The following is a 21034-nucleotide window of genomic DNA, read 5'->3' as shown; positions in this document are numbered from 1 at the left end:
TCCACATCCTTGCTAGAATGGAAGCCCCTAATCTTCTTATGCTGTTCCCACAGATTGCCTCCATCACTCCCAATCTATCACTTATCTTCAATCTCTATCTGCTGGTTCCTTCTCTATTGCCTACAAACACACCCAATTTCTCCCCAATCTTTGAAAAACTCTCACATGACCTCACAACACCACTAATTATTGTCCTATATCTTTTCTGCCTTTTATAGCAAAACTCCTTGAGAAGGCCATCAGTGACAGATGGCTCAACTTCCTCTATTTTTATTGTTTTGAACCCCTTTCAAAGCTTCTGACTTCATCATTCCCCAAAACTGTTTTCTCCAAAGTTACAATTATCTCCTAATTGCCAGTTTGAATGACCTTTTTTCTGAGAATTGCTAACTTAAGTAAAAGCATATTCTTTAATTATGTTTCATTAGGTAATTTTAATATTCTCGACTTATGGAAATATAACTTTATAAAATTCAAAAGTACTTAAAAAGTCTAATATGTTATTGTAGACATAAATAATTACAGAAAATTTAGTTCAGATGAGCTAATGATAGCCAATGGAAGAATAAATACATTCAGTATTTTACCTTGCTATAAATGTTTCCCTTTTCCCCCAAATAATTGGTTATTCAAGAATAGAGGGAATTTTATTGTGCCCTGATCTATTAAGAACAAGTAAAATAAAATTTTCAAATCAGAAGCTTATAATCAGAAAAATCTCTAGTAAAATTCTCTCTTAATTAAAAATAAATGCTCTAGGCTGGTATATCTGTGTAGTTATCGTGAATTTATTTAGGGGTGGGTGTTTTTTTTTTTTAATTAAAAAATTTTTTTCAATTATATGAAGGAACAATTTTTAACAATTATCTGGCATTTTGCAATTTAGATTCTCTCCTTCCTCTCCTCTCCCCCTCTCCAAAGCAATAAATAGTCTGATATAAGTTATACCAGTACTGTCATGCATCACATATTTTTATAACCCTTATGCTGTGAAAGAAAACACATATTGCACATACAAGAAAAAACTCATGAGAGAAATAAAGTGAAAGATGGCATGCTTCATCCAGCAGTAAAACTCCAACAGTTCCTTCTTTGGCTGTGGATAGCATTTTTCATCATGAGTCTGATGGGATCTTGCATTACTGACAATAGTTAAGTCATTCACAGTTGATTGCTGTTACTGTGTGTAATATTTTCTTGGTTCTTCTCACTTCGCTTTGCATTGGTTCAGATAAGTCTTTCCAGTTTTTTCTGAACTCATCCTGCTCATCATTCCTTATGGTACAACTATATTCCATTACAATTACACACCACAATTTGTTCAGCCATTCTTAGGGGTGATTTTAGTAATTTGATACAAATTATTGAGTTTATTAAATTGACTTTAATGAGCTATTTTTGCCATGACATTTAACACTTGCATCTTATTTGTGATTGTAATAATACTTAGAAACACTGAAGTATAGTACCTTAATATAGCACATTTACCAAAAGAATGCAAAGCACTAATTTATAAAAAAAAAAAATGTACTTATGATTGTAGGTAGTGATACTAAGATACAATGGAGCATCAAATAGTATACTAGAAACCTTTATAATTATTTTTTTCTCACAGAATGTGATTAGAAAGAAGTTAAACATAAGATCACTATCACTCCATATTCCTTCATATTTACATCCTGATGAGTATAATTGTCATGCTGGTGTTGTTGTGGATGAAGAATTCAGGAAGCCATGGACAAGAGGTATGCTTTCTTCCTCTCCTGTTTTTACCCTTAATCATTTGTTTTAAAAGAACACTTAATAGTATTTGGCAAGCACAGTGTTTTTCTTCTAACTGATAATGATCTTAAAAGCTAGGTTAGGGCTGAGTAATGGGCAGAACTCCAGGAACTTCTTAGTTTGATATTTTTGGAAGCCTTTAATATAGAAAGTCTGAAACATAGAAGGGTGCACATAACAGTACAAACAAAATGTGTAAATTAAGCCATCTAAATTTAAACATTAAGTATATCGTTCATCTTTAACATTGATATGTAAAATGTAACAATAAGTACATTTTCAGTTGAGATAATGGTACATTTTAAGATCTAAGAACTAAATTCTCTGAATATAATAAAGAACTTTAAATTTTAAAGAGATGTTATTACTATTTTTATTAAGACATTTTAAAAATTGGTAGTTTCCCTAAAGGAGAAAAAAGTGATAAATGCATTTATCAAACCTATTGTATTTTAGAAGGCTTCTCATAAGACTTCATCCATTGTTTCACCAAGTATTTAGAGAAGACCTATTTACTAGCCTATTTGAAGGATGCAGAAAAAAATGACATAGTTCTTGCTTTCAGGACCTTAGTCTAATTTCAGAGAAGAAATACACACATATAAAGCAAATAGCACTTGATTATATCTAAAAGTGAGTGACATAAGTAAATGCTATGTTTAGGAGAGTAGGTAAGGGAGGAATTAATCAGTGTGGACTAGAACCTTTGGGGAAAGTGTTACAAAATAAAGATAATTTGAGTAGGGTTTAGGTAGAAGGAAGTAGTAGGAACAGGGTATTCCATAAGGGGCATGAACAAAGGTAGAAAATGAAAATAAGCATGATGTGCTTAAAGGAAAGGAAATTGATCTGATTGGACTAGAAAGAAATTTTGCTGTAGCAAAGTAGGAGTATGTAAGTATTAGTGAATCATGTATCATAAAGGAGAAAATTTTGGGGAAAGATAAGGATTACACTATCCTGGAAAATCCAAACATTCAGATTTCCTTAAACTTAAAACTAGAAGAGAACTACATAGGCTAATCTTTCTCTTTTTTCCTTCTAGTCCCAATCCCCACACCTCTACAATTGAATGAATTCTCAGAGTTGGATCAGTGGAAGACAGCTTTTTCTGAGAATTTTCTTGAAAAGTATGTTGTTAAACTTGATTGTCCTCATTCTGTCTAGAGAATTTAACATGTACTTACTAGACATCTGTGTTTATGTAAGGCAAGGAAGACCCATCTTTATTCTCCTAGATTTTCTTCTTTTGTTCAACTAATAGAGAGGAAACCCTTCCCAAATATTAATAGCCTACAGAGTCATTGGCAAAGGACCTAGGTTGCACTGCTTAGCTCTTGTCAGTTAGAGAATTGCTATTTGTCCTTAACCACTTACTTTAGCCTTTACAGTTTTCTTTTCCTCTTGGGAATAACGTAGAATAGAATGCACTGCCTTGGAATAGATTAGATTCCCCATCACTGTAGATCTTTCAGTGGTAGCTTGATTACCTTTGATCATATTATAGAGGGGATACTCAGTCAGGAATTGTTTATTTTTTACTTCAATTTTTATTTTTAGTTTGAAATTCTCTCCTTTCCACCCCCTCCCCCATCCATCAAGAAGGCAAGAAATAAAATAACCATTATAGATTTGAAGTCATCTATATTTCCACATTATCCATTTTGTGTTGGGGGAAGGGAAGAAAAATAAAGAAAAAACATGCTTCAATCTACACTGAGTCCATCAGTTCTCTCTGTGGAGGTTGATAGCCTTTTTCATCATGAATTCTTTGGAACTATTGTGAATCATTGTATTGATCAGAGTAGCTAAGTCTCTCACAGTTGATTATTATTACAATATTAATGTTACTCTGTGCAGAGCTCTCTTAGTTCTGCTCATTTCACTTTGCATCAGTCATATAAGTCTTCCTGACTTCTGAAACTATCTTCTTCATCGTTTCTTATAGCACAATAGGGTTCCATAATCATATTCTACAGCTTGATCAGCCATTCTGTTACAATTAAAACTGATAAAGACCGGGGGGCAGCTGGGTAGCTCAATGGATTGAGAGTAAGGCCTAGAGACAGGAGGTCCTAGGTTCAAATCCGGCCTCAGCCACTTCCCAGCTGTGTGACCTTGGGCAAGTCACTTGACCCCCGTTGCCCACCCTTACCACTCTTCCACCTATGAGACAATACACCGAAGTTAAGGGTTTAAAAAAATTTTTTTTTTAAAAATGATAAAGACTGATAAAATAAGAGAAATTAATATTTTAATAGCCATGGCCTTGTTGGTGAAATATATATGACCACACTTGACTGTCTTTTAAATTTACCGCTAGTGCCCATCCTGACTCTCTCATACGCCAGCCAGCCCATTCAGGTAACCAAGAGGCCTTCTCTAGTCCCTCCTTCGAATTTAAGCTGCCCCATATGTGGGGACATCTGAGGTCCCCACGCGCAAAAACCGGAAACCCATTGGAATCACGGAAAATGTAGTCTCATAGTCCCCCACGTGTCCACAGGAAGTCTGCAAGACACTTCCAAATAGCACCTCCCTGAATTCAAAACAAACAATTCTCCAATTGATGGGCATTCCTTCAATTTCCAGTTCTTTGCCAACACACCCAAAAAAGCTGCTATAAATATTCTACAACAATCCATTAGTATGCTTATTTTCCCTCATTTCTCTCATCATTTGTTATTTTTCTCTTTTGACATCTTAGCCAGTTTGATTGGTGGTGAGTTTTTTAAATTTGCATATCTTCATTATTAATGGCCTAGATCATTTTTATGACTATTGATAGCTTTAATTTTATCTTCTGAAAACTACTTGTTTATATCCTTCGACCATTTATCAAGTGGGGAATTACTTTTTTTTAAATAAATTTGTCTCAGTCCTGATATATTTGAGAAAGGAGAAATTTACTATAAAAATTGTTCCCCTAGTTTCTTGCTTTCCTTCTAATTTTGGCTACATTGGTTTAGTTTGTAAAACTTCAGGAATTATTTAGAGTAGATGACCTCTGAGTCCTTTTCCACAATGAGACTCTCTGCTTACAGAACTATAGGAGGCAGATTTCACCTTTACTTAAGGAAAAACTTCCTAGCAATTGGATTAATAGTTTTTAACTTTTTTTTTGTGTTGAAGCCCCGAAACCCTCTTTCAGACTAATATTTGTTGTATATTTGAGAGAAATGCTAAGTTTCAGTTAGAGGTTAGGGAAATAAAGCTATAATTTTTTACCCATCCAGTTTCACAGATCCCTGAAATCTTTGCACTGACCCTTTGAGGTTCTGTAGACCCTAGGTTAAAAATCCATGAATTTAAAAAGAAAAATGGAATATACTTCTACCCAAGATTTTAACAGAGACTAGACGGGATGGGGGTGGGGTGAGTGAGGTAAATGGGCATGGAACATAATAGATAGGATTCTTCTTTCAGTGGACTAATTTAACCAAGTGATCATTTGATTATTCAATATTGAAATATTATATATAGTTTTATAGCAAGCACACAAATAAATCCTCCAGAGTATATAACTACAATACCCTAAAAGGCACTGTAGACTCCTGAAAAAGAAAAAAAAACAAAATAAAACAGTATTACACCACATAAAATCCTTATGTGAGTCACTTATATATAGATAAGATACAGAATCTATGATATAATGATATTCAAAGATATATATGTACATATATGTGTGGGTGTGCACACATAGACACCTACATAGTTTGAGAGTTCCCAACAATACGATTCATAATCCATCAATACCTGTCTATCTAGTGCAACTCTTGCTAATATCCAATTATAACCTCTCCACAGGAGTTCCACCAAATATACTAGTGTTTCCTTGTTTTCTCTTAACATTGTGAGGATAGTAGGGGAGCACTCTGCTTGTCCATCTATTATCCTTTTCTGTTGCTGAATAACTAACCAGGCTTTTCTACATAGGTTGATTTCCTTAATGCCATTCACTCCTATTCTTCTTTTGATGTTCTTCATTGGTTATATGTTGCAGTTTACTCACCCCCACCATGAGCCTCTGTAGTTACCCTCTGTGTGCTTTTCATTTTATTTCTTTAGAAATCGTTACACTATATGCCTCACTGTCATAAAGCAATCCTGATAGATTGCTAGTATTTTTAAATGGACCTTTTTTTTTCAGTGAAAAGCTTAGTCATTAAAGAAACTTTGCAATTTTCTTAAGGCCATGCAGCCCACCCTAATTCTTTTTTTGAATCTGGATCCACTTTGTTGTTCATTTGTCCTACCTGCCCTTACCATCTCCACATTATTAGGCTTGCATCCCAGTCATCATTCTCATCTCTTTCCCACCAGAAAGAACCTTGAACATTTCTCCTGGACCACCAGTTTCTGATAGATGAGTTTTGCCTTATGTTTTTTCAAGAACCAGGGCTTCTTTTTGGCCATCTCTATAGTAGGCTGCCACACATTTACTTCTCCTCATCCCCATTTTCTTTACATTTCCCCTTTATTTGCTATCTTCCCCAACTGGAATGTACGCTTACTAGGACTCTTTTGTTTGCTTGTATTTATATCCCCAGAACTTGGCACAGTGTCTGGCATATAGTAAAAGCTTAATAAATGATTTCTATATCTACAATAACGGACAACCAAATACATGTCATAATCTAGTAAATATATACCAGTGATTCCCAAAGTGGGCACTACCTCCCCCTGGTGGGTGCTGCAGCGATCTAGGAGGGTGGTGATGGCCACAGATGCATTTATCTTTCCTATTAATTGCTATTAAAATTTTTTAAAATTAATTTCCAGGGGGCTAAGTAATATTTTTTTCTGGAAAGGAGGTGGTAGGCCAAAAAAGTTTGGGAACCACTGATATACACACTTCTTCCACTTGGTCTTTCATGTATGGATGGTCAAGTCAGACTCTTTTGAGTTACAGATCTCTTTTGATGATGCTTTGCAGTAATTTCAGGCTTGATGCAACTAACCAGGATAGTATAATCTGCAGTATAGGAGCCATCTACAGAAAAACCCTTTTCAGCTTACCCTGTACATTCCTCTCTTATATCACAGCATAAACATCTGGTAAATATGTGTGTCCATGTTTCATGCCTCTGCTGTTTATAATCAGAGGGTTATTGAACAGTATTATTTCTGTTTTTATGTCTCTTAAATAATGTCAAATGGTTTTGTTATGTATGGGAGACCACTTGCTAGAAAAAAATACTTTACCAAGTCAAATATTTTTCATAATCAGTAGACATAGTGAGATTTTATATACTCTGCATTTTTTAGTTATTTGCAAAATGAAAAGGATGCAGTTATATTGAATACTGCTTTTCAAACCATTGTTTATTCCCTATTGATATGCTCATTGAGGATACCTCTTATTTGTATTTAAATGGCCCATAAAAATTTTGTGTGGTATAATACATTTTTTTTTTCTTTAGGAGGCCACAGTGTCATTAAGGGCATTATAGTTATATATATATAAGAATCTGTGTTCTTGCTATAAAAAGGGCATAAAACAATTTACTAACATAATAACATACAATTTGGCATTTAGTGTATATGGTTTTGATTCTGGAAATCATTATATAGTAACCTCAATAATATTTGGAATTTTTTTAATCTTTAAGAGAGCAGTACCAGTAAAGGTGTCTTCCAGAACAGCAATAACTATAGAAAGAATCTGCTTTAATGATGTGCTGGCAGAGAGTATTTCCAAAATGGATTTATATCATTGTTTCTTGAAGGGATGAATACCTAAAAGATTCTTGCTTCTCAAATGGTTAGCAAATTGACCCAATACTATTATATTATCATTGCCTAAGGATTGTTAAAAACTAATCCCCTCCAAAGCATTCCTAAAATTTTGAATTCTGTTTCCCTTTTTTTTTTTTTTTTTTTTTTGCTATTTGTTTATTGCCTTGACTTTGTTTATCAACTCATATTGTTTTATTTTATTTTATTTATTTATTTTAAACCCCTTACCTTCCATCTTGGAATCAATACTGTGTATTGGTTCCAAGGCAGAAGAGTGGTAAGGGCTAGGCAATGGGTGTTAAGTGACTTGTCCAGAGTCACACAGCTGAGAAGTGTCTGAGGTCAGATTTGAACCTAGGTCCTCCTGTCTCTAGACTTGGCTCTCAATCCACTGAGCCATCCAGCTGCCCCTATTTCCCTTATTTTAAAAAAATTGTAATTGGAACTTAGTTCTCTTAAAACTAAGTGGCAGGGGGGCACCTAGGTGGCTGAGGGAATTGAGAGCCAGGCTTTCCTTGATTCTTATTTAGATAGAACTGATGCCTGTAGAGCCATCTGTTATATTGAGCTAGAAGGTCCTGGCTTCAAATATGAACTTCCTAGCTTTGTGACCTCGGGCAAGTCTCTTTATCCCCATTGCCTAGCCCTTACCACTCTTTTTGCCTTGGAACCAATACACAATATTGATTCTAAGATGGAAGGTGAGAGTTTAAAACAAACTTAATTGGCAGAAATTCCTCAAATATCATTTATGCTATCGATTTAATGCTTGGCCTACATAAGCAGTATTAGCACTTTTATTCATCTAGAATTTAGAACTTGAAGGAATCTTAGAATTCAACCAATTCAATCTTTATGTTTATGATATATAAAATTGAAGTTTTAATGCTATTTTCTCAGCCTTCTCCAGTTGGTTTTCTTTTTTTTTTAAGAAAATTTTTTTCATATTTAAAAAATTTTTTTTAGAAAAATTTTCCATGATTAACATGATTCATATTTTTACTCTCCTCTCCACCCCACCCTCAATCCCACCCCATCCCATCCCAGTAGCTGACGCACATTTCCACTGATTTTAACATGTCATCGATCAAGACCTATTTCCATATTATTGATAGTTGCATTGGCATGGTCATTTCGAGTCTACATTCCAAATCATGTCCGCACCAACCCATGTGTTCAAGCAGTTGTTTTTCTTCTGTGTTTCTATTCCTATAGTTCTTCCTCTGAATGTGGGTAGCGTTCTTTTCCATAAATCCCTCAGAATTGTCCGGGTCATTGCATTGCTGCTAGTGCAGCATGCCATTACTTTTGATTTTACCACAGTGTATTAGTCTCTGTGTACAGTGTTCTTCTGGCTCTGCTCCTTTCACTCTGCATCAATTCCTGGAGGTCATTCCAGTTCACATGGGATTCCTCCAGTTTATTATTCCTTTGAGCACAATAGTATTCCATCACCACCATATACCACAATTTGTTCAGCCATTGCCCAGTTGAAGGGCATACACTCATTTTCCAATTTTTTGCCACCACAAAGAGCGCAGCTATGAATATTTTTGTACAAGTCTTTTTCCCTATGATCTCTTTGGGGTACAAACCCAACAGTGGTATGGCTGGATCAAAGGGCAGGCAGTCTTTTAGAGCTCTTTGGCCATAGTTTCAAATTGCCATCCAGAATGGTTGAAGCCAAAGGGAAACTATGACTGGGTCTCCTCTTTTGTATGCACACAAGTTTTGCCTCAGCAACCCAAGTTACCAGGTCTTCTGATCCATAGTCATACAGAATACTATTTGTCATGATAGAGTATAAGCTTCTCAGTTATGAATGACACAAATCAGGCCCCTCCACCCCAATTTCTCTAATTGTTTGGCCAGGAACAAAGAAAGGAATATGTATTTTCCATTGTATGTATATTCTAAGGATTAGTAAGCCATTCTATCTATGCTATACCTTGCTGAAGCAGAACATAATAGAGGATATATTATCAGAGAAGGTCAGTTTATTGGGTTTTTCTTTCCTATAATAATATAGTGCTTTAAGATTTGCAAAGTACTTTACAAATATTTCCTCACTTTAGCTTTATAACGACCCTGAGAGGTAGCTGCTATTATTATTTACATTTTACAGATGAGGAAACTGAGATAGAAGTTAAATGACTTCCCCAATGTCACATAACTAGTTGGTGTCCAAGACTGGTTTTGAATTCAGGTTTTCTTGATTCCAGGTTGTGCTATCTATCCATTGTATCACCCAGAAACTATTTTATAAGGGGTTGTTCAATCTGAAGTAGAGGAGAATCACTTCTTCCACCTAGTAATGACTATGATCCAAAGCCAGAAGGCTGATAAATAAAATAAATTAACTAAGAACCCTTGGATATGACAATTAAGTAAAACAACATAAGAGATGGATCCAAGGGAGTTGTTCTACCTAAATAAGAATCCAAGGGAGTCACTTCTACCCAAGACCCCTCATTGATGAAGCAGCATAGGCCAACTTCCTTCCTAGCTCATCAAGAAAAGAAATAAAAAGAAGGAAAAATTTTAAAATTACATGGAGAAGACATTTCACTGCTAGGCAGGAACCTTATGAAGGTCAAAGAAAGAAAGGGCCTAGGTAGCACAAAAGACTAGAAATAATGTTGGCATTGACTGGGGAATAGTTAAACGAATAGTAATAAATAAATTTAACATACTGGATTGTTACAAACAATAAATACATATGAATTGATGCAGTTTAGTAAGCAGAACCTAGAAAACAATCGACTGAACATAAGCTCCCTAAGAACAAGGATTATCTCACTTTTGGATTCATTCCTATGGTCTAACAGTGCCTGGCACTTATTATTATTATTATTATTATTATTATTATTATTATTATTATTATTCCTGTTGACTCCTTAGGAGCATAGGGCCACAACCATCTCATGCCAGCGGACTCTGTTCTGGGCAACTTCCCCCAGCTGGGCCCTCCCCTGCTATACTTTTCGCTGACATTGACTTTTTTCCATCTCTATAGCTGACCCTCTTGGTCTATGGCTGCATACAGTTACCTAGGATGCTACTGAGGGAAAATTTCAAAAAGACTCTTCATTTGACCTTGATCTTTTTGCTGCTTACTTGTTTCCCCATTTTTTTCCTATGCAGAATATATTAATTAATAGTTAATATTATATTGGTTTTAATATTCTAACTACTAATTTAATAAATTTAAAATTTTAATTTATATTTAAAATAAATTTAAAAATAATTTAAAATTTAAATAATAATTTAATAATTAATAGTTAAATGGGTGTGGCCAGATCTGTATTTCTTGGTCCAACCTTCCACCATAATCTTCTTTCGTGAACACTACTGTAAAACCCTTTAGTTTGTCTATTTTGATTTATGGTCTTAACTGCTCCCTAGATTTGATTCCACATGGGATACTGCTAAGGAGTTAACTCCAAAATTATGTTTCTCAAAACTACCATTTCCTTTTGTTTTTCAAAATCTCAATTCTTTCTTTTATTTTTTCCTTTTTCTTAATTTTAATTTTGAATATTTTCCCATAGTTACATGCTTCATGTTCTTTCCCTCTCCCACAAACCTCCCCAACCACCCCATGGCTGATGCAAAATTCCACTGGGTTTTACATATATCGTTGATTAAGACCTAATTCCATATTATTGATAATTGGATTAGAGTTATCATTTAGCATCTACATCCCCAATAATATCCCCATCAGCCCATGTGTTCAAGCAGTTGTTTTTCTTCTGTGTTTCTACTCCCACAGTTCTTCCTCTGAATGTGGCTAGTTTTCTTTTTTTTTTTTTTTTAATTTTTTTTTTAAACCCTTAATTTCGGTGTATTGTCTCATAGGTGGAAGAGTGGTAAGGGTGGGCAATGGGGGTCAAGTGACTTGCCTAGGGTCACACAGCTGGGAAGTGGCTGAGGCCGGGTTTGAACCTAGGAGCTCCTGTCTCTAGGCCTGACTCTCACTCCACTGAGCTACCCAGCTGCCCCCTAGTTTTCTTTTTAATAAGTCCCTCAGCCTTGCTCTGGATCCTTGCATTGTTGATAGTAGAGAAGTCCATTATGTTTGTACCACAGTGTATCAGTCTCTGTGTACAGTGTTCTCCTGGTTCTGTAAGAGGCTAAAAGGGTTTTTGGTTGAATATATTAAAAGATGGTCGCTAGAGGATTGAACAATTATCAATCCTCAATTAAGAATAATCTCAAGTCAATTAACTTTTATGAAAGTTTATTTACAATTGAGAAGAGAGAGAGGAAATAAGGAAATAAGAATCTCACAGTAGATAAATTACTACGATCCTCTGATTAATCCAGGTAGATCTAATTAACCCTCAGCAGAGAGTCAGAGGGCCAGAGGCCCAGAGGTAAATGAAGCAAAGCTTCATTCATAGAGTCTCTATTAAAGGGAAGTTCCTTAAGAGAAGTTCAGGAAGATTCTGTCTTTAAACTCACCATGTAGACTTCTAAAAAAGATATTGAAAGCAGTCTCACCAAGTTCTCAATGTTCCAACCAGCACTGCTCCACAAACCAGAAGAGCTCCTTCACCAGCCACTCTCTTCACCAGAAGCCCCAGCTAGCTGACTGAGGACCTTCTCCTTTGAAAGGGGTTACTTATTCGTCACTTCCTGTGCCTTCCTCCTAATTTTCATGTTCAATCACATAGACGCTTCTCATAGGATGACCTAGTGGGCAGTCAGTTGATTCTGATTTGTCACCCATTCTAGCACATGTGGGTAACAGACCTCCCAATATTGGAGGTGCTCTCACCTTTGGTGATTACATCTAAAGATGGGCAGTGTAGACTTAATCTAATTATCACAGTTCTACTCCTTTCACTCTGCATCAATTCCTGGAGGTCATTCCCAGTTCACATGGAATTCCTCCAGTTCATTATTCCTTTGAGCACAATAGTATTCTATCACCAACAGATACCACAATTTGTTCAGCCATTCCCCAATTGAAGAACATACCCTCATTTTCCAATTTTTTGCCACCACAAAGAGTGAGGCTATAAATATTTTTGTACAAGTCTTTTTCCTCATTATCTCTTTGGGGTATAAACCAAGCAGTGCTATGGTTGAATCAAAAGGCAGATAGTCTTTTAAAGCCCTTTGGGCATAGTTTCAAATTGCTCTCCAGAATGGTTGGATCAATTCACAACTCCACCAGCAATGCATTAATGTCCCAATTTTGCCACATCCCCTCCAACAGTCACCATTTTTCTTTGCTGTAATGTTAGCTGATCTGCTAGGTGTGAGGTGGTACCTCAGAGTTGTTTTGATTTGCATTTCTCTATAAGAGATTTAGAACACTTTTTCATGTGTTTGTTGTTAGTTTTTATTTCTTTATCTGAAAATTGCCTATTCATGTCCCTTGCCCATTTATCAGTTAGGGAAATGGGTTGATTTTTTGTACAATTGATTTAGCTCCTTATGTATTCGAGTAATTAGACCTTTGTCAAAGTTTTTTGTTATAAAGATTTTTTTCCCAATTTGTTGCTTCCCTTCTAATTTTGGTAGCATTGGTTTTGTTTGTACAAAAGCTTTTTAGTTTCCTAAGTAGGATAGGTAGTAGTCTTGGTTCAGTGTATTGGTAGACTTTGATAAGGAATCCATATATGGAGGTGCTTAGAGCAATGGTTTGTCATCCGTTCTTCTGTTATTCTTTTTATAACTCCAGTGATGGGTTCTTCCAATTTTTTCTCTTCTAGTTATTGTTGCATTTGCTCCATTTTGAAATATTTGGTTACCTCTCACTTTGCTATCCTCCCAGCATATTGTCATAACTTGTTCTTTAATATTCTGTTTTTTCTAATTACATGTAAAAACAAATTTTTACATTCATTTTTTAAAATTTGAGTTAAAAATTCTCTCCTTTCCTTCCCCTCTCATTGAAAAGGCAGGCAATTTGAAAGAGTTTATGCAAGTGGGTCATGCAAAACAGTGACCTGTTCTTGATGAAATTATGCTGACTCTTTTTACCTTTCTTTTCTAGATTCTCATTTAGTATCCCTATAATTATATATTTTAATTGAATATGTCACCTGACACTTTGATGTATTGGTTAGTTTTAATGAACAGTTTTTCTTCTTAAAATTATTTGTTTCAAGGAATTGATGAATGTGCAATTTACAATACTAGTGGACCTGCCACCTCTGGAAAGGGACAGGGTAGAAATATCTTCCTAAACCTCCTTTTTCAAGATACAGTGATCCCTCACCTATCATGGGAGTTATATTCCAAAGATCCCCTTGATAGGTGAAAATCCATAAAGTAGCAGCATTACATTTATTTTGTTATTCATATATATTTTAAGGCTTTATAAACCCTTCCCACTCTGCTATGAACATTTTCCACACTCTTCTTAACCTTTCCCACACTCTTATAAACACTGAGCCAGTCAGTGCTCAGGATACAGAAAACAGCACTGTGGTTGGTCCTGTGATATAGGGAAAACTCCATGATATAGGGAAAACAGAATTAGATATGTATATATATATTTTTTAAACCTGCGATACAGTGAAGCCAAGATAAATGAACTGCAATATAGTAAAGGATGACTAAATGTAATCTGTGGACCATTAGGTGACTCAGTAGATTGATAGCCAGGCTTCTGTGTGATAGATCCTGGGTTCAAATTTGGCCTCAGACACTTCTTAGCTGTGTTTCTAGGAAAGTTACTTAACCCCCATTGTCTAGCCCTTTTCACTTCTACCTTGGAACCAATACACAATACTGACTAAGACAGAAGGTAAGAGTTTAAAAAAAGTTATGCTTGCACTTTGTAATTTTGCAGCATTCACTTGATTTTTTTGTAGTTCTTTCTCTTTACATTGTAGTCATTGTGTATATTGTTTTCTTGGCTGTGCTTTTTTCACCCTGCTTCAGTTCATTTGTCATATTACTTACAGTACTTGTACTTAAAGTACAATTACATTAGTTCATGTTCCACAATTTGTTTAGCCATTTCCTTTATTGATAGACATCTACTTTGTTTCCAGTTTTTTGCTGTAACAAAAAATGCTGCTACAAATATTTTAGTGTCTATAAGGACTTTCTTCTCAATGACCTTAGGTAAAAGCTTAGTAATGGAATCTCTAGATCAAAGGTTATGATTAATTTACTTATTTTATTTGCATAATTACAAATTGCTTTCCAAATGGCTATATTAATTCATACCTCCATCAACAATGTCCTAGTGTGCTGTCTTTCCACAATTCCACCAACATTGATTAGCCTATCTTTTGTAATTTTTGCCAATTTGAAAGGGATGAGGGGAAACCTTAGGATTGTTTTGATTAGGATTTCTCTTAGTGTAGGATTCAAGACTAGGACTGCTAATTCTAAATTTGATACTATGCTTTCTCTAAAAAGGGGAAAGAACTTTATAAGAAAATGTACTAACATGGCTAATAAGAAACTTTCACCTAAAGAATTTTATGTACAGAAAATCATGCTAATAGTTTTATTGGGGCTGCATTTTTTTCATCTTTGTGTTATTTTATTTTTATGATCTTTGAAGATAAGATATCTTTACTTAAATGCATAAGGCTTGGTAGAGTGATAATAACAACCATTTAATTGTTAATATTTTCAGTTCATTTGAGAACTTTTTGTTCATGTCCTTTGACTCCATATTTTTTTTTGCATATTTCTGTGTGTGTGTGTGTGTGTGTGTGTGTGTATAATTTTCATATAACTTGGATACTAAATCCTTAACAGAGAAATATGGCACAAAGATTTTTTCCTCATCCAACCATTTCCCTTCTTATCTTATGTGCAGATATCATTAACTTTTTAATATGCATTTAATTAATACACTTAATATACATTTTAGGAGCAGCTGTATTCCTTAATGGATAGAGAACTGGTCCTGCTGATGGGAGGTCCTGAATTCAAATCTGGATTTAGGCACTTACTATATTTGTGACCATGGGCGAGGCACATAACCTCAATTGCCTAGACCTGTGATGGTGAATCTATGGCACGTGTGCCAAAGATGGTGCACAGAGATTTCTCTTTGGGAGCCTAGCCCTGCCCCCAAATGCAGAGGATGGACACTCAAGTCTCTCTCCACCTGACCTGTTGGTGGAGCATGGCCAGCCCAGAGCTGGCAGCCCTGCTCCAAAGTGCAAGGGGAAGGTAAGGGGTACTCCAGCCTCCAGAGCCTCCCCATGGAGCTTGGTCCTGGCTTGGCTAGGTGCTGGCCCAGCCCCTGAATGCAGGGGTGGATGGGACACTGCATGCAATCAAGGGGCAAGGCACGTGTTTGGGGATGAGGCATGGCATGCAATGGGTAGTGGGGCACAGACATGCAGTCAGGGGCGGATGGGGTATGGCACAGGGTCCCTAAAAAGTTTCCTATCACTGGCCTAGACCTTTTCACTATTTTGTCTTGGAATCAAGACTTAGTATCAATTCTAAGACAAAAAATAAGGATGGAAAATAAAAATATACATTCTAAAATTTTACCATGAGTTAGAATTAAGCTCAGTGGCCTATAGTTTGTAATTTCCTCCCTATTTGGAAAATCAGTATATTTGTCTTACTTCAGAACTGCTACAGAGTTCTCATTTTCCAGGATCTTTGTAATATCACTGAAATTGAAACAGTAATCACATATTCCAGTTCTTTCATCATTCAGTAGATAGGTGACTTGAATTCCTTGAGGATAAGTGCTCTCTTAATATCTTCTTTTTATCTTGAGTTTTCAGTCTCTATTAGCCATTTTTTCAATCTTTATTATTCCAAAAATCATTCCTTGACAGACAAAACAAACTGTTTTACTCTAACTGAAATAAATTTCCTGGTAGTATCCTTAATGGAAATACATAAGCTTAGAGGAAGAACACATTTAAGGAAAATATAAGGAACTGCATACTTTAAGTTACTCATAAGACTTTCAAGTGAAGCTTATCCAGCAGGCAACTGGCAATATAGGGTTAGAAGTGAGGAAGGGATTTTATATATATATATATATCTTACTCTCCCCTCCACCCTCCCATCCCACCCCACCCCACCCCCTGTAGCCGACACACATTTTCACTGGTTTCTTCATGTGTTGTCAATTAAGTCCTATTTCCATATTATTGATAATTGCATAGGGTGGTTGTTTAGAGTCTACATCCCAAATCATGTCCGCATCAACCTATATGTTCAAGCAGTTGTTTGTTTCTTTTAGTTTTTTTTTCTCCTCCTCTATTTACCTCTCTTTTACTACTCAGTTCAAAATTTTCAATATTTTCCTCCACCTCCCCTCCAACTTCTTAGTTTGTTTTTTAAACCCATACCTTCTGTTTCAGAATCAATACTGTGTGTTGGTTCTAAGGCAGAAGAGCAGTAAAGTTTAGGCAATGGGGATTAAATAACTTGCCCAGGGTCGTACAGCTAGGAAGTGTCTGAGGCCATATTTGAACCTAGGACCTCCCATCTCTAGGCCTGGCTTTTAATCCACTAAGCCACCTAGCTGCCCCTATGCTATGCCTTTTTCTAAGAAATTTTTCTTTACTTGTTGTGATTCCTTATTTCTCTTCCCTTACAATCTTCTCTGAATTTTATTTTCAGATTCATGGACTATATTTGCTCCTTTATTGTCTATCTCTCATGGGGCTAAATCTTGTGACATCTCAAGATAAATCTCTTATAGCCAGTTTTTCTTTGTTTTTGGATTTTTTTCTGCTATGCCTCACTTTTGTAAATATTAATTAATTAAAAAAGTAATGTCAAAAATACTGTCTTGGGATAAAAGTTACCTTATGGCCCAAGTTGTTTAGCTCAGTTCTACATCAGGGAAACTGCCCTCTCTGTGAAACATTCTAGGTACTTTCATCCTGAACTAACTTCTCCATTTTATATCTGATAGCAGTTTGCAGTTAGTACTACCTCTTCACATTTATCATTTATTTTCTATTGTGGATTTTATTTATTGTACCAATCTTCTCTCTTCAACCTGACTAGAAGCTTCTTTAAAAGGCAGTGGCCATGCGTTATTCATCTTCACATCTAGCATAGAACAGAACCGTATACTTAATAAATACTTTTAAAATGTGTGTTTATAGTAACAGCAATATTGCAATGATGATCAACTGGGAAAGATATAGCTACTGTAATCAATACAAGCCAATTCCAAAGGACCCATGAAGAAAAAGACTGCCCACCTCCAGAGAGAGAACTGATAGACTCTGAGTACAAATTGAAGCATCGTTTTTTTCTCATTATTGCTTTTTCTCTTCAATATGGAAATATATTTTGCATGAGTTCACATATGTACAGGTATCATACTGCTTGCCTTCTCAGTGGGTTGGGGAAGGGACTGTGGAGGAAGAAAGAATTTGGAACTCAAAATTTTTTAAATTAATGTCATAAATAATGAATTTTAAAATATCTGTTGAGTTCAAAATGGACTTGAATTCAATTTTTATACAATGGAAGGAATAATTAAACAAGAAATTGATAGGCATTTTTTAAAATCCTATTTCTTCACCAAGAAAGAACATTTCTAGGAACATTTGAATGTTAAGCACAGTTGAATGAATAGACTAGGATTTTATATCCTTAAGGTGTTACACATTTTGCTTCCAGAAAAATGAAACATTTTAGTTGTAGAGGAGGTTATAGGCAGTCAACCTGATAATATAAGCTACAGCATTAAAGAAAGAGAGAAGTTTGAAGTCTTCTAATTAAACAGTAATAACTAAATCTAATTTTTATAGTGTTTTAATGTTTGAAAAGAATTTCACATTTTTTTATTTGATTTTTGCAATAGCCATGTCAGGTGAGTCCAAAGGTATTAATTACCCCCTTTCTACAGTTAAGGAAACCAATAGTTAGAGGCATAAATTAACTCATCCCATTCTACACAGGTAGTAAATGTCTGAGACATGAGTTGAACCCATCTTGTTGATCCCAAATGTAAGAGGGAGATTTTAGATATTTATAGATATATATTTAAAGTGTGGCTGCCAGGAATCAACAATTCAGATTGATTCCGTAATTAAAATAGACCTAAGGGGTCAGCTGGGTAGCTCAGTGGAGTGAGAGTCAGGCCTAGAGACAGGAGGTCCGAGGTTCAAACCCGGCCTCAGCCACTTCCCAGCTGTGTGACCCTGGGCAGGTCACTTGACCCCCATGCCCACCCTTACCAATCTTCCACCTATGAGACAATACACCGAAGTACAGGGGTAAAAAAAAAAAATAGACCCAAGTCAGGATCAGGTTTAAGGTAGTTTATTTACAATTAGGAAGGTAAAAGGTAGGGAAATAGAGAGAAGGAGAGGCTAGTCCAGGCCTGCAGAGGCCTGGACAGAGAGAGAAGGTTAAAAGGCTAAATAAATTAGGCTACAAGCCACAAGGCCTAGCAATCAGATAGGCTAGAGCCTACTTAAGGTAGAGTCTTGGAAAAACGCCAAGGTAGGCCAAGGAAGTCAGCCTAACTTACCCACGTGACAATTCAGAGTGGAAGCAGTCTGAGGTCTCCTCCGAGATCCTTCAGCACCAAGTTCAAAGCGGGAACTCCCTTAGCAGGAAGTAACCAACATACTTGAAGAGATAGTGTCTCTTGTCACTTCCTGTGGGTCCACCTCTAATTCAAGTGGACAAATGGCAGCCTCTGCACTGATTTGGACTGCCCAAAGGGCAGGCCCTAGTTCTTGATTTGTTACTTATTGTCACGTGTGGGTAACTCATCTCCCCCCCCCCACTAAGGGAGGTGGGGATGACATCATATTGGGTAGGTAGAGTTTTGACTATGAATGGACTAGAGCTAATTCTATTAACACACAAATTGTATTTCCTAAGCCATATGATGTCTCTATTTGTTCTGTATTTATTCCATTTCCTATCTTTAATACTTAACTATTTCAGGTGAAGACAGTATTATTATATTATAGTATTATTATGTAGTTAAATTTATTAAATTTTATACTACAAACTGTTTTTTATGGATCATATTAAGATAAAACATGCTCAAATAATTAAACATCTTTTTTTTAGGATGACAGTTTCCTACATTGGATCTTATATTAATAACTTTGAAGAAATTGTTCCAAGTTCAAATCCATCCTCTCAAACTGACATAGAGGAGAACTGTTTGCTAACTCAGAATGAGGACAGGGAAATCTTCCACCCTGTCACTTGTTCTGAAGGAGGGCCAACTCTTCAAGGTGAAATATTTTAAAGTCTTATTATATATTAAAAACAGCACTCAGTCATTGGTTGATTTGCTCTTCTGAGAATTAATTTTTTTATTCCAGTAGATTAAAAATATATTGGAGAGGCAGCTAAGTGGCTCAGTGGATGGAGAACCAGGCCTGGAGGCAGGAGGTCTTTAGTTCTAATCTGGCCTCAGACACTTCCTAGCTTTGTGACCCTAAGCAAATCACTTAACCCCCCAATGCTTAACTCTTACCATTCTTCTGCCTTGGAACTGATTTTTAGTATCAGTTCTATAACATAAAGTAAATGTTTAATATATATGATACTCTCTCACAATTGTATTTTTTCAGATGAAGGTGATAAATTTTTTTTCACTTTTATGGTATCCTTATTGTAAACTGAGTATTTTTAGAAGGCTCAGCAAATATCTTCTGATTTTGAACTATCTTAATAAGGTCAAAACAGGCATCAACTTAATCAGGTAAACCTATAGAGAGAGAATAATTAATCCCTAAATGGGTTTCATTCCCATTGGTATAATGATACCAGAAATCTTAATGTTGATCTAACACAATAATTCTGTACAGTGCTTCATGATTTGTTTCCAGTAAATGAGTTGCTTTTAGTTGGTGATGTGATATGCAAATTGTACTAAAGTTTCCTAAATTTATCTTATTTTCTTAGATCCAAAAGTCATAGGAATGACTAGATATCTCAAGCACTATTAGAAAATCCAGAAATTATAATTGTTATGAATGTAATAGTTCTCAAAATGCATTCCATTGTTCTATCTATTTTTTACTCAAAGCTTTATACATTTATGCAGTTTTGGTGGTAATACTTTTATACATTTTTGTAAATTTAATGATGATAGCACAAATCAGTTTTTAAATTCTTTAACTATGACCAGTAATTTACAGTATAACTTTAATTTTAATGACACATTTGGGTTTTGTTTCTTTTTTATATTTTATTACTTGGGCGTCTGGGTAAGGATAATCTAGAGGGCCTTGAGGCAGGGATCCTAAAAAGAAGGCTTGCTACAATGTAGACAAGTGAACTAAGGTCATAGAACTATAAGTAGAGGGAAGGGGTCTAATGCAGGAGATGTGATGATAGAAAGGGTAAGATTTGGCTACTGACTGGATATTTGAAGTGAGGAGAAGAGAAGTCCGGGATGAAGCCAAGGTTATAAGTCTGGAAATCTAGGATAGTGGTATTTTTTAAACCCTTACCTTCTTTATTAGCATCAATTCTAAGATAGTGCCTTGCCCAGGATCACACAGCTAGGAAGTGTTGGACTGAATTTGAACCCAGGTCCTCCTGATCCTAGGCCTGGTGCTCTATC

The 21034-nt window shown here is 35.7% G+C and overlaps 1 protein-coding gene across 1 annotated transcript in view; it reads left to right on the top strand.

The window, feature by feature from the left end:
- SHOC1 (shortage in chiasmata 1) overlaps positions 1-21034 on the top strand; it is a 153083-nt gene that overhangs the window by 7354 nt on the left and 124695 nt on the right. The window contains exon 2 of the mRNA XM_044679135.1: positions 19525-19694. Coding sequence (XP_044535070.1) covers positions 19525-19694 — 170 coding nt within the window. The remainder of the gene's footprint in view (positions 1-19524; positions 19695-21034) is intronic.

This window comes from Gracilinanus agilis, chromosome 1 (genome assembly GCF_016433145.1).
Source record: "Gracilinanus agilis isolate LMUSP501 chromosome 1, AgileGrace, whole genome shotgun sequence".
Lineage (NCBI taxonomy): Eukaryota > Metazoa > Chordata > Mammalia > Didelphimorphia > Didelphidae > Gracilinanus > Gracilinanus agilis.
This window is presented reverse-complemented; position numbering and strand designations above follow the sequence as displayed.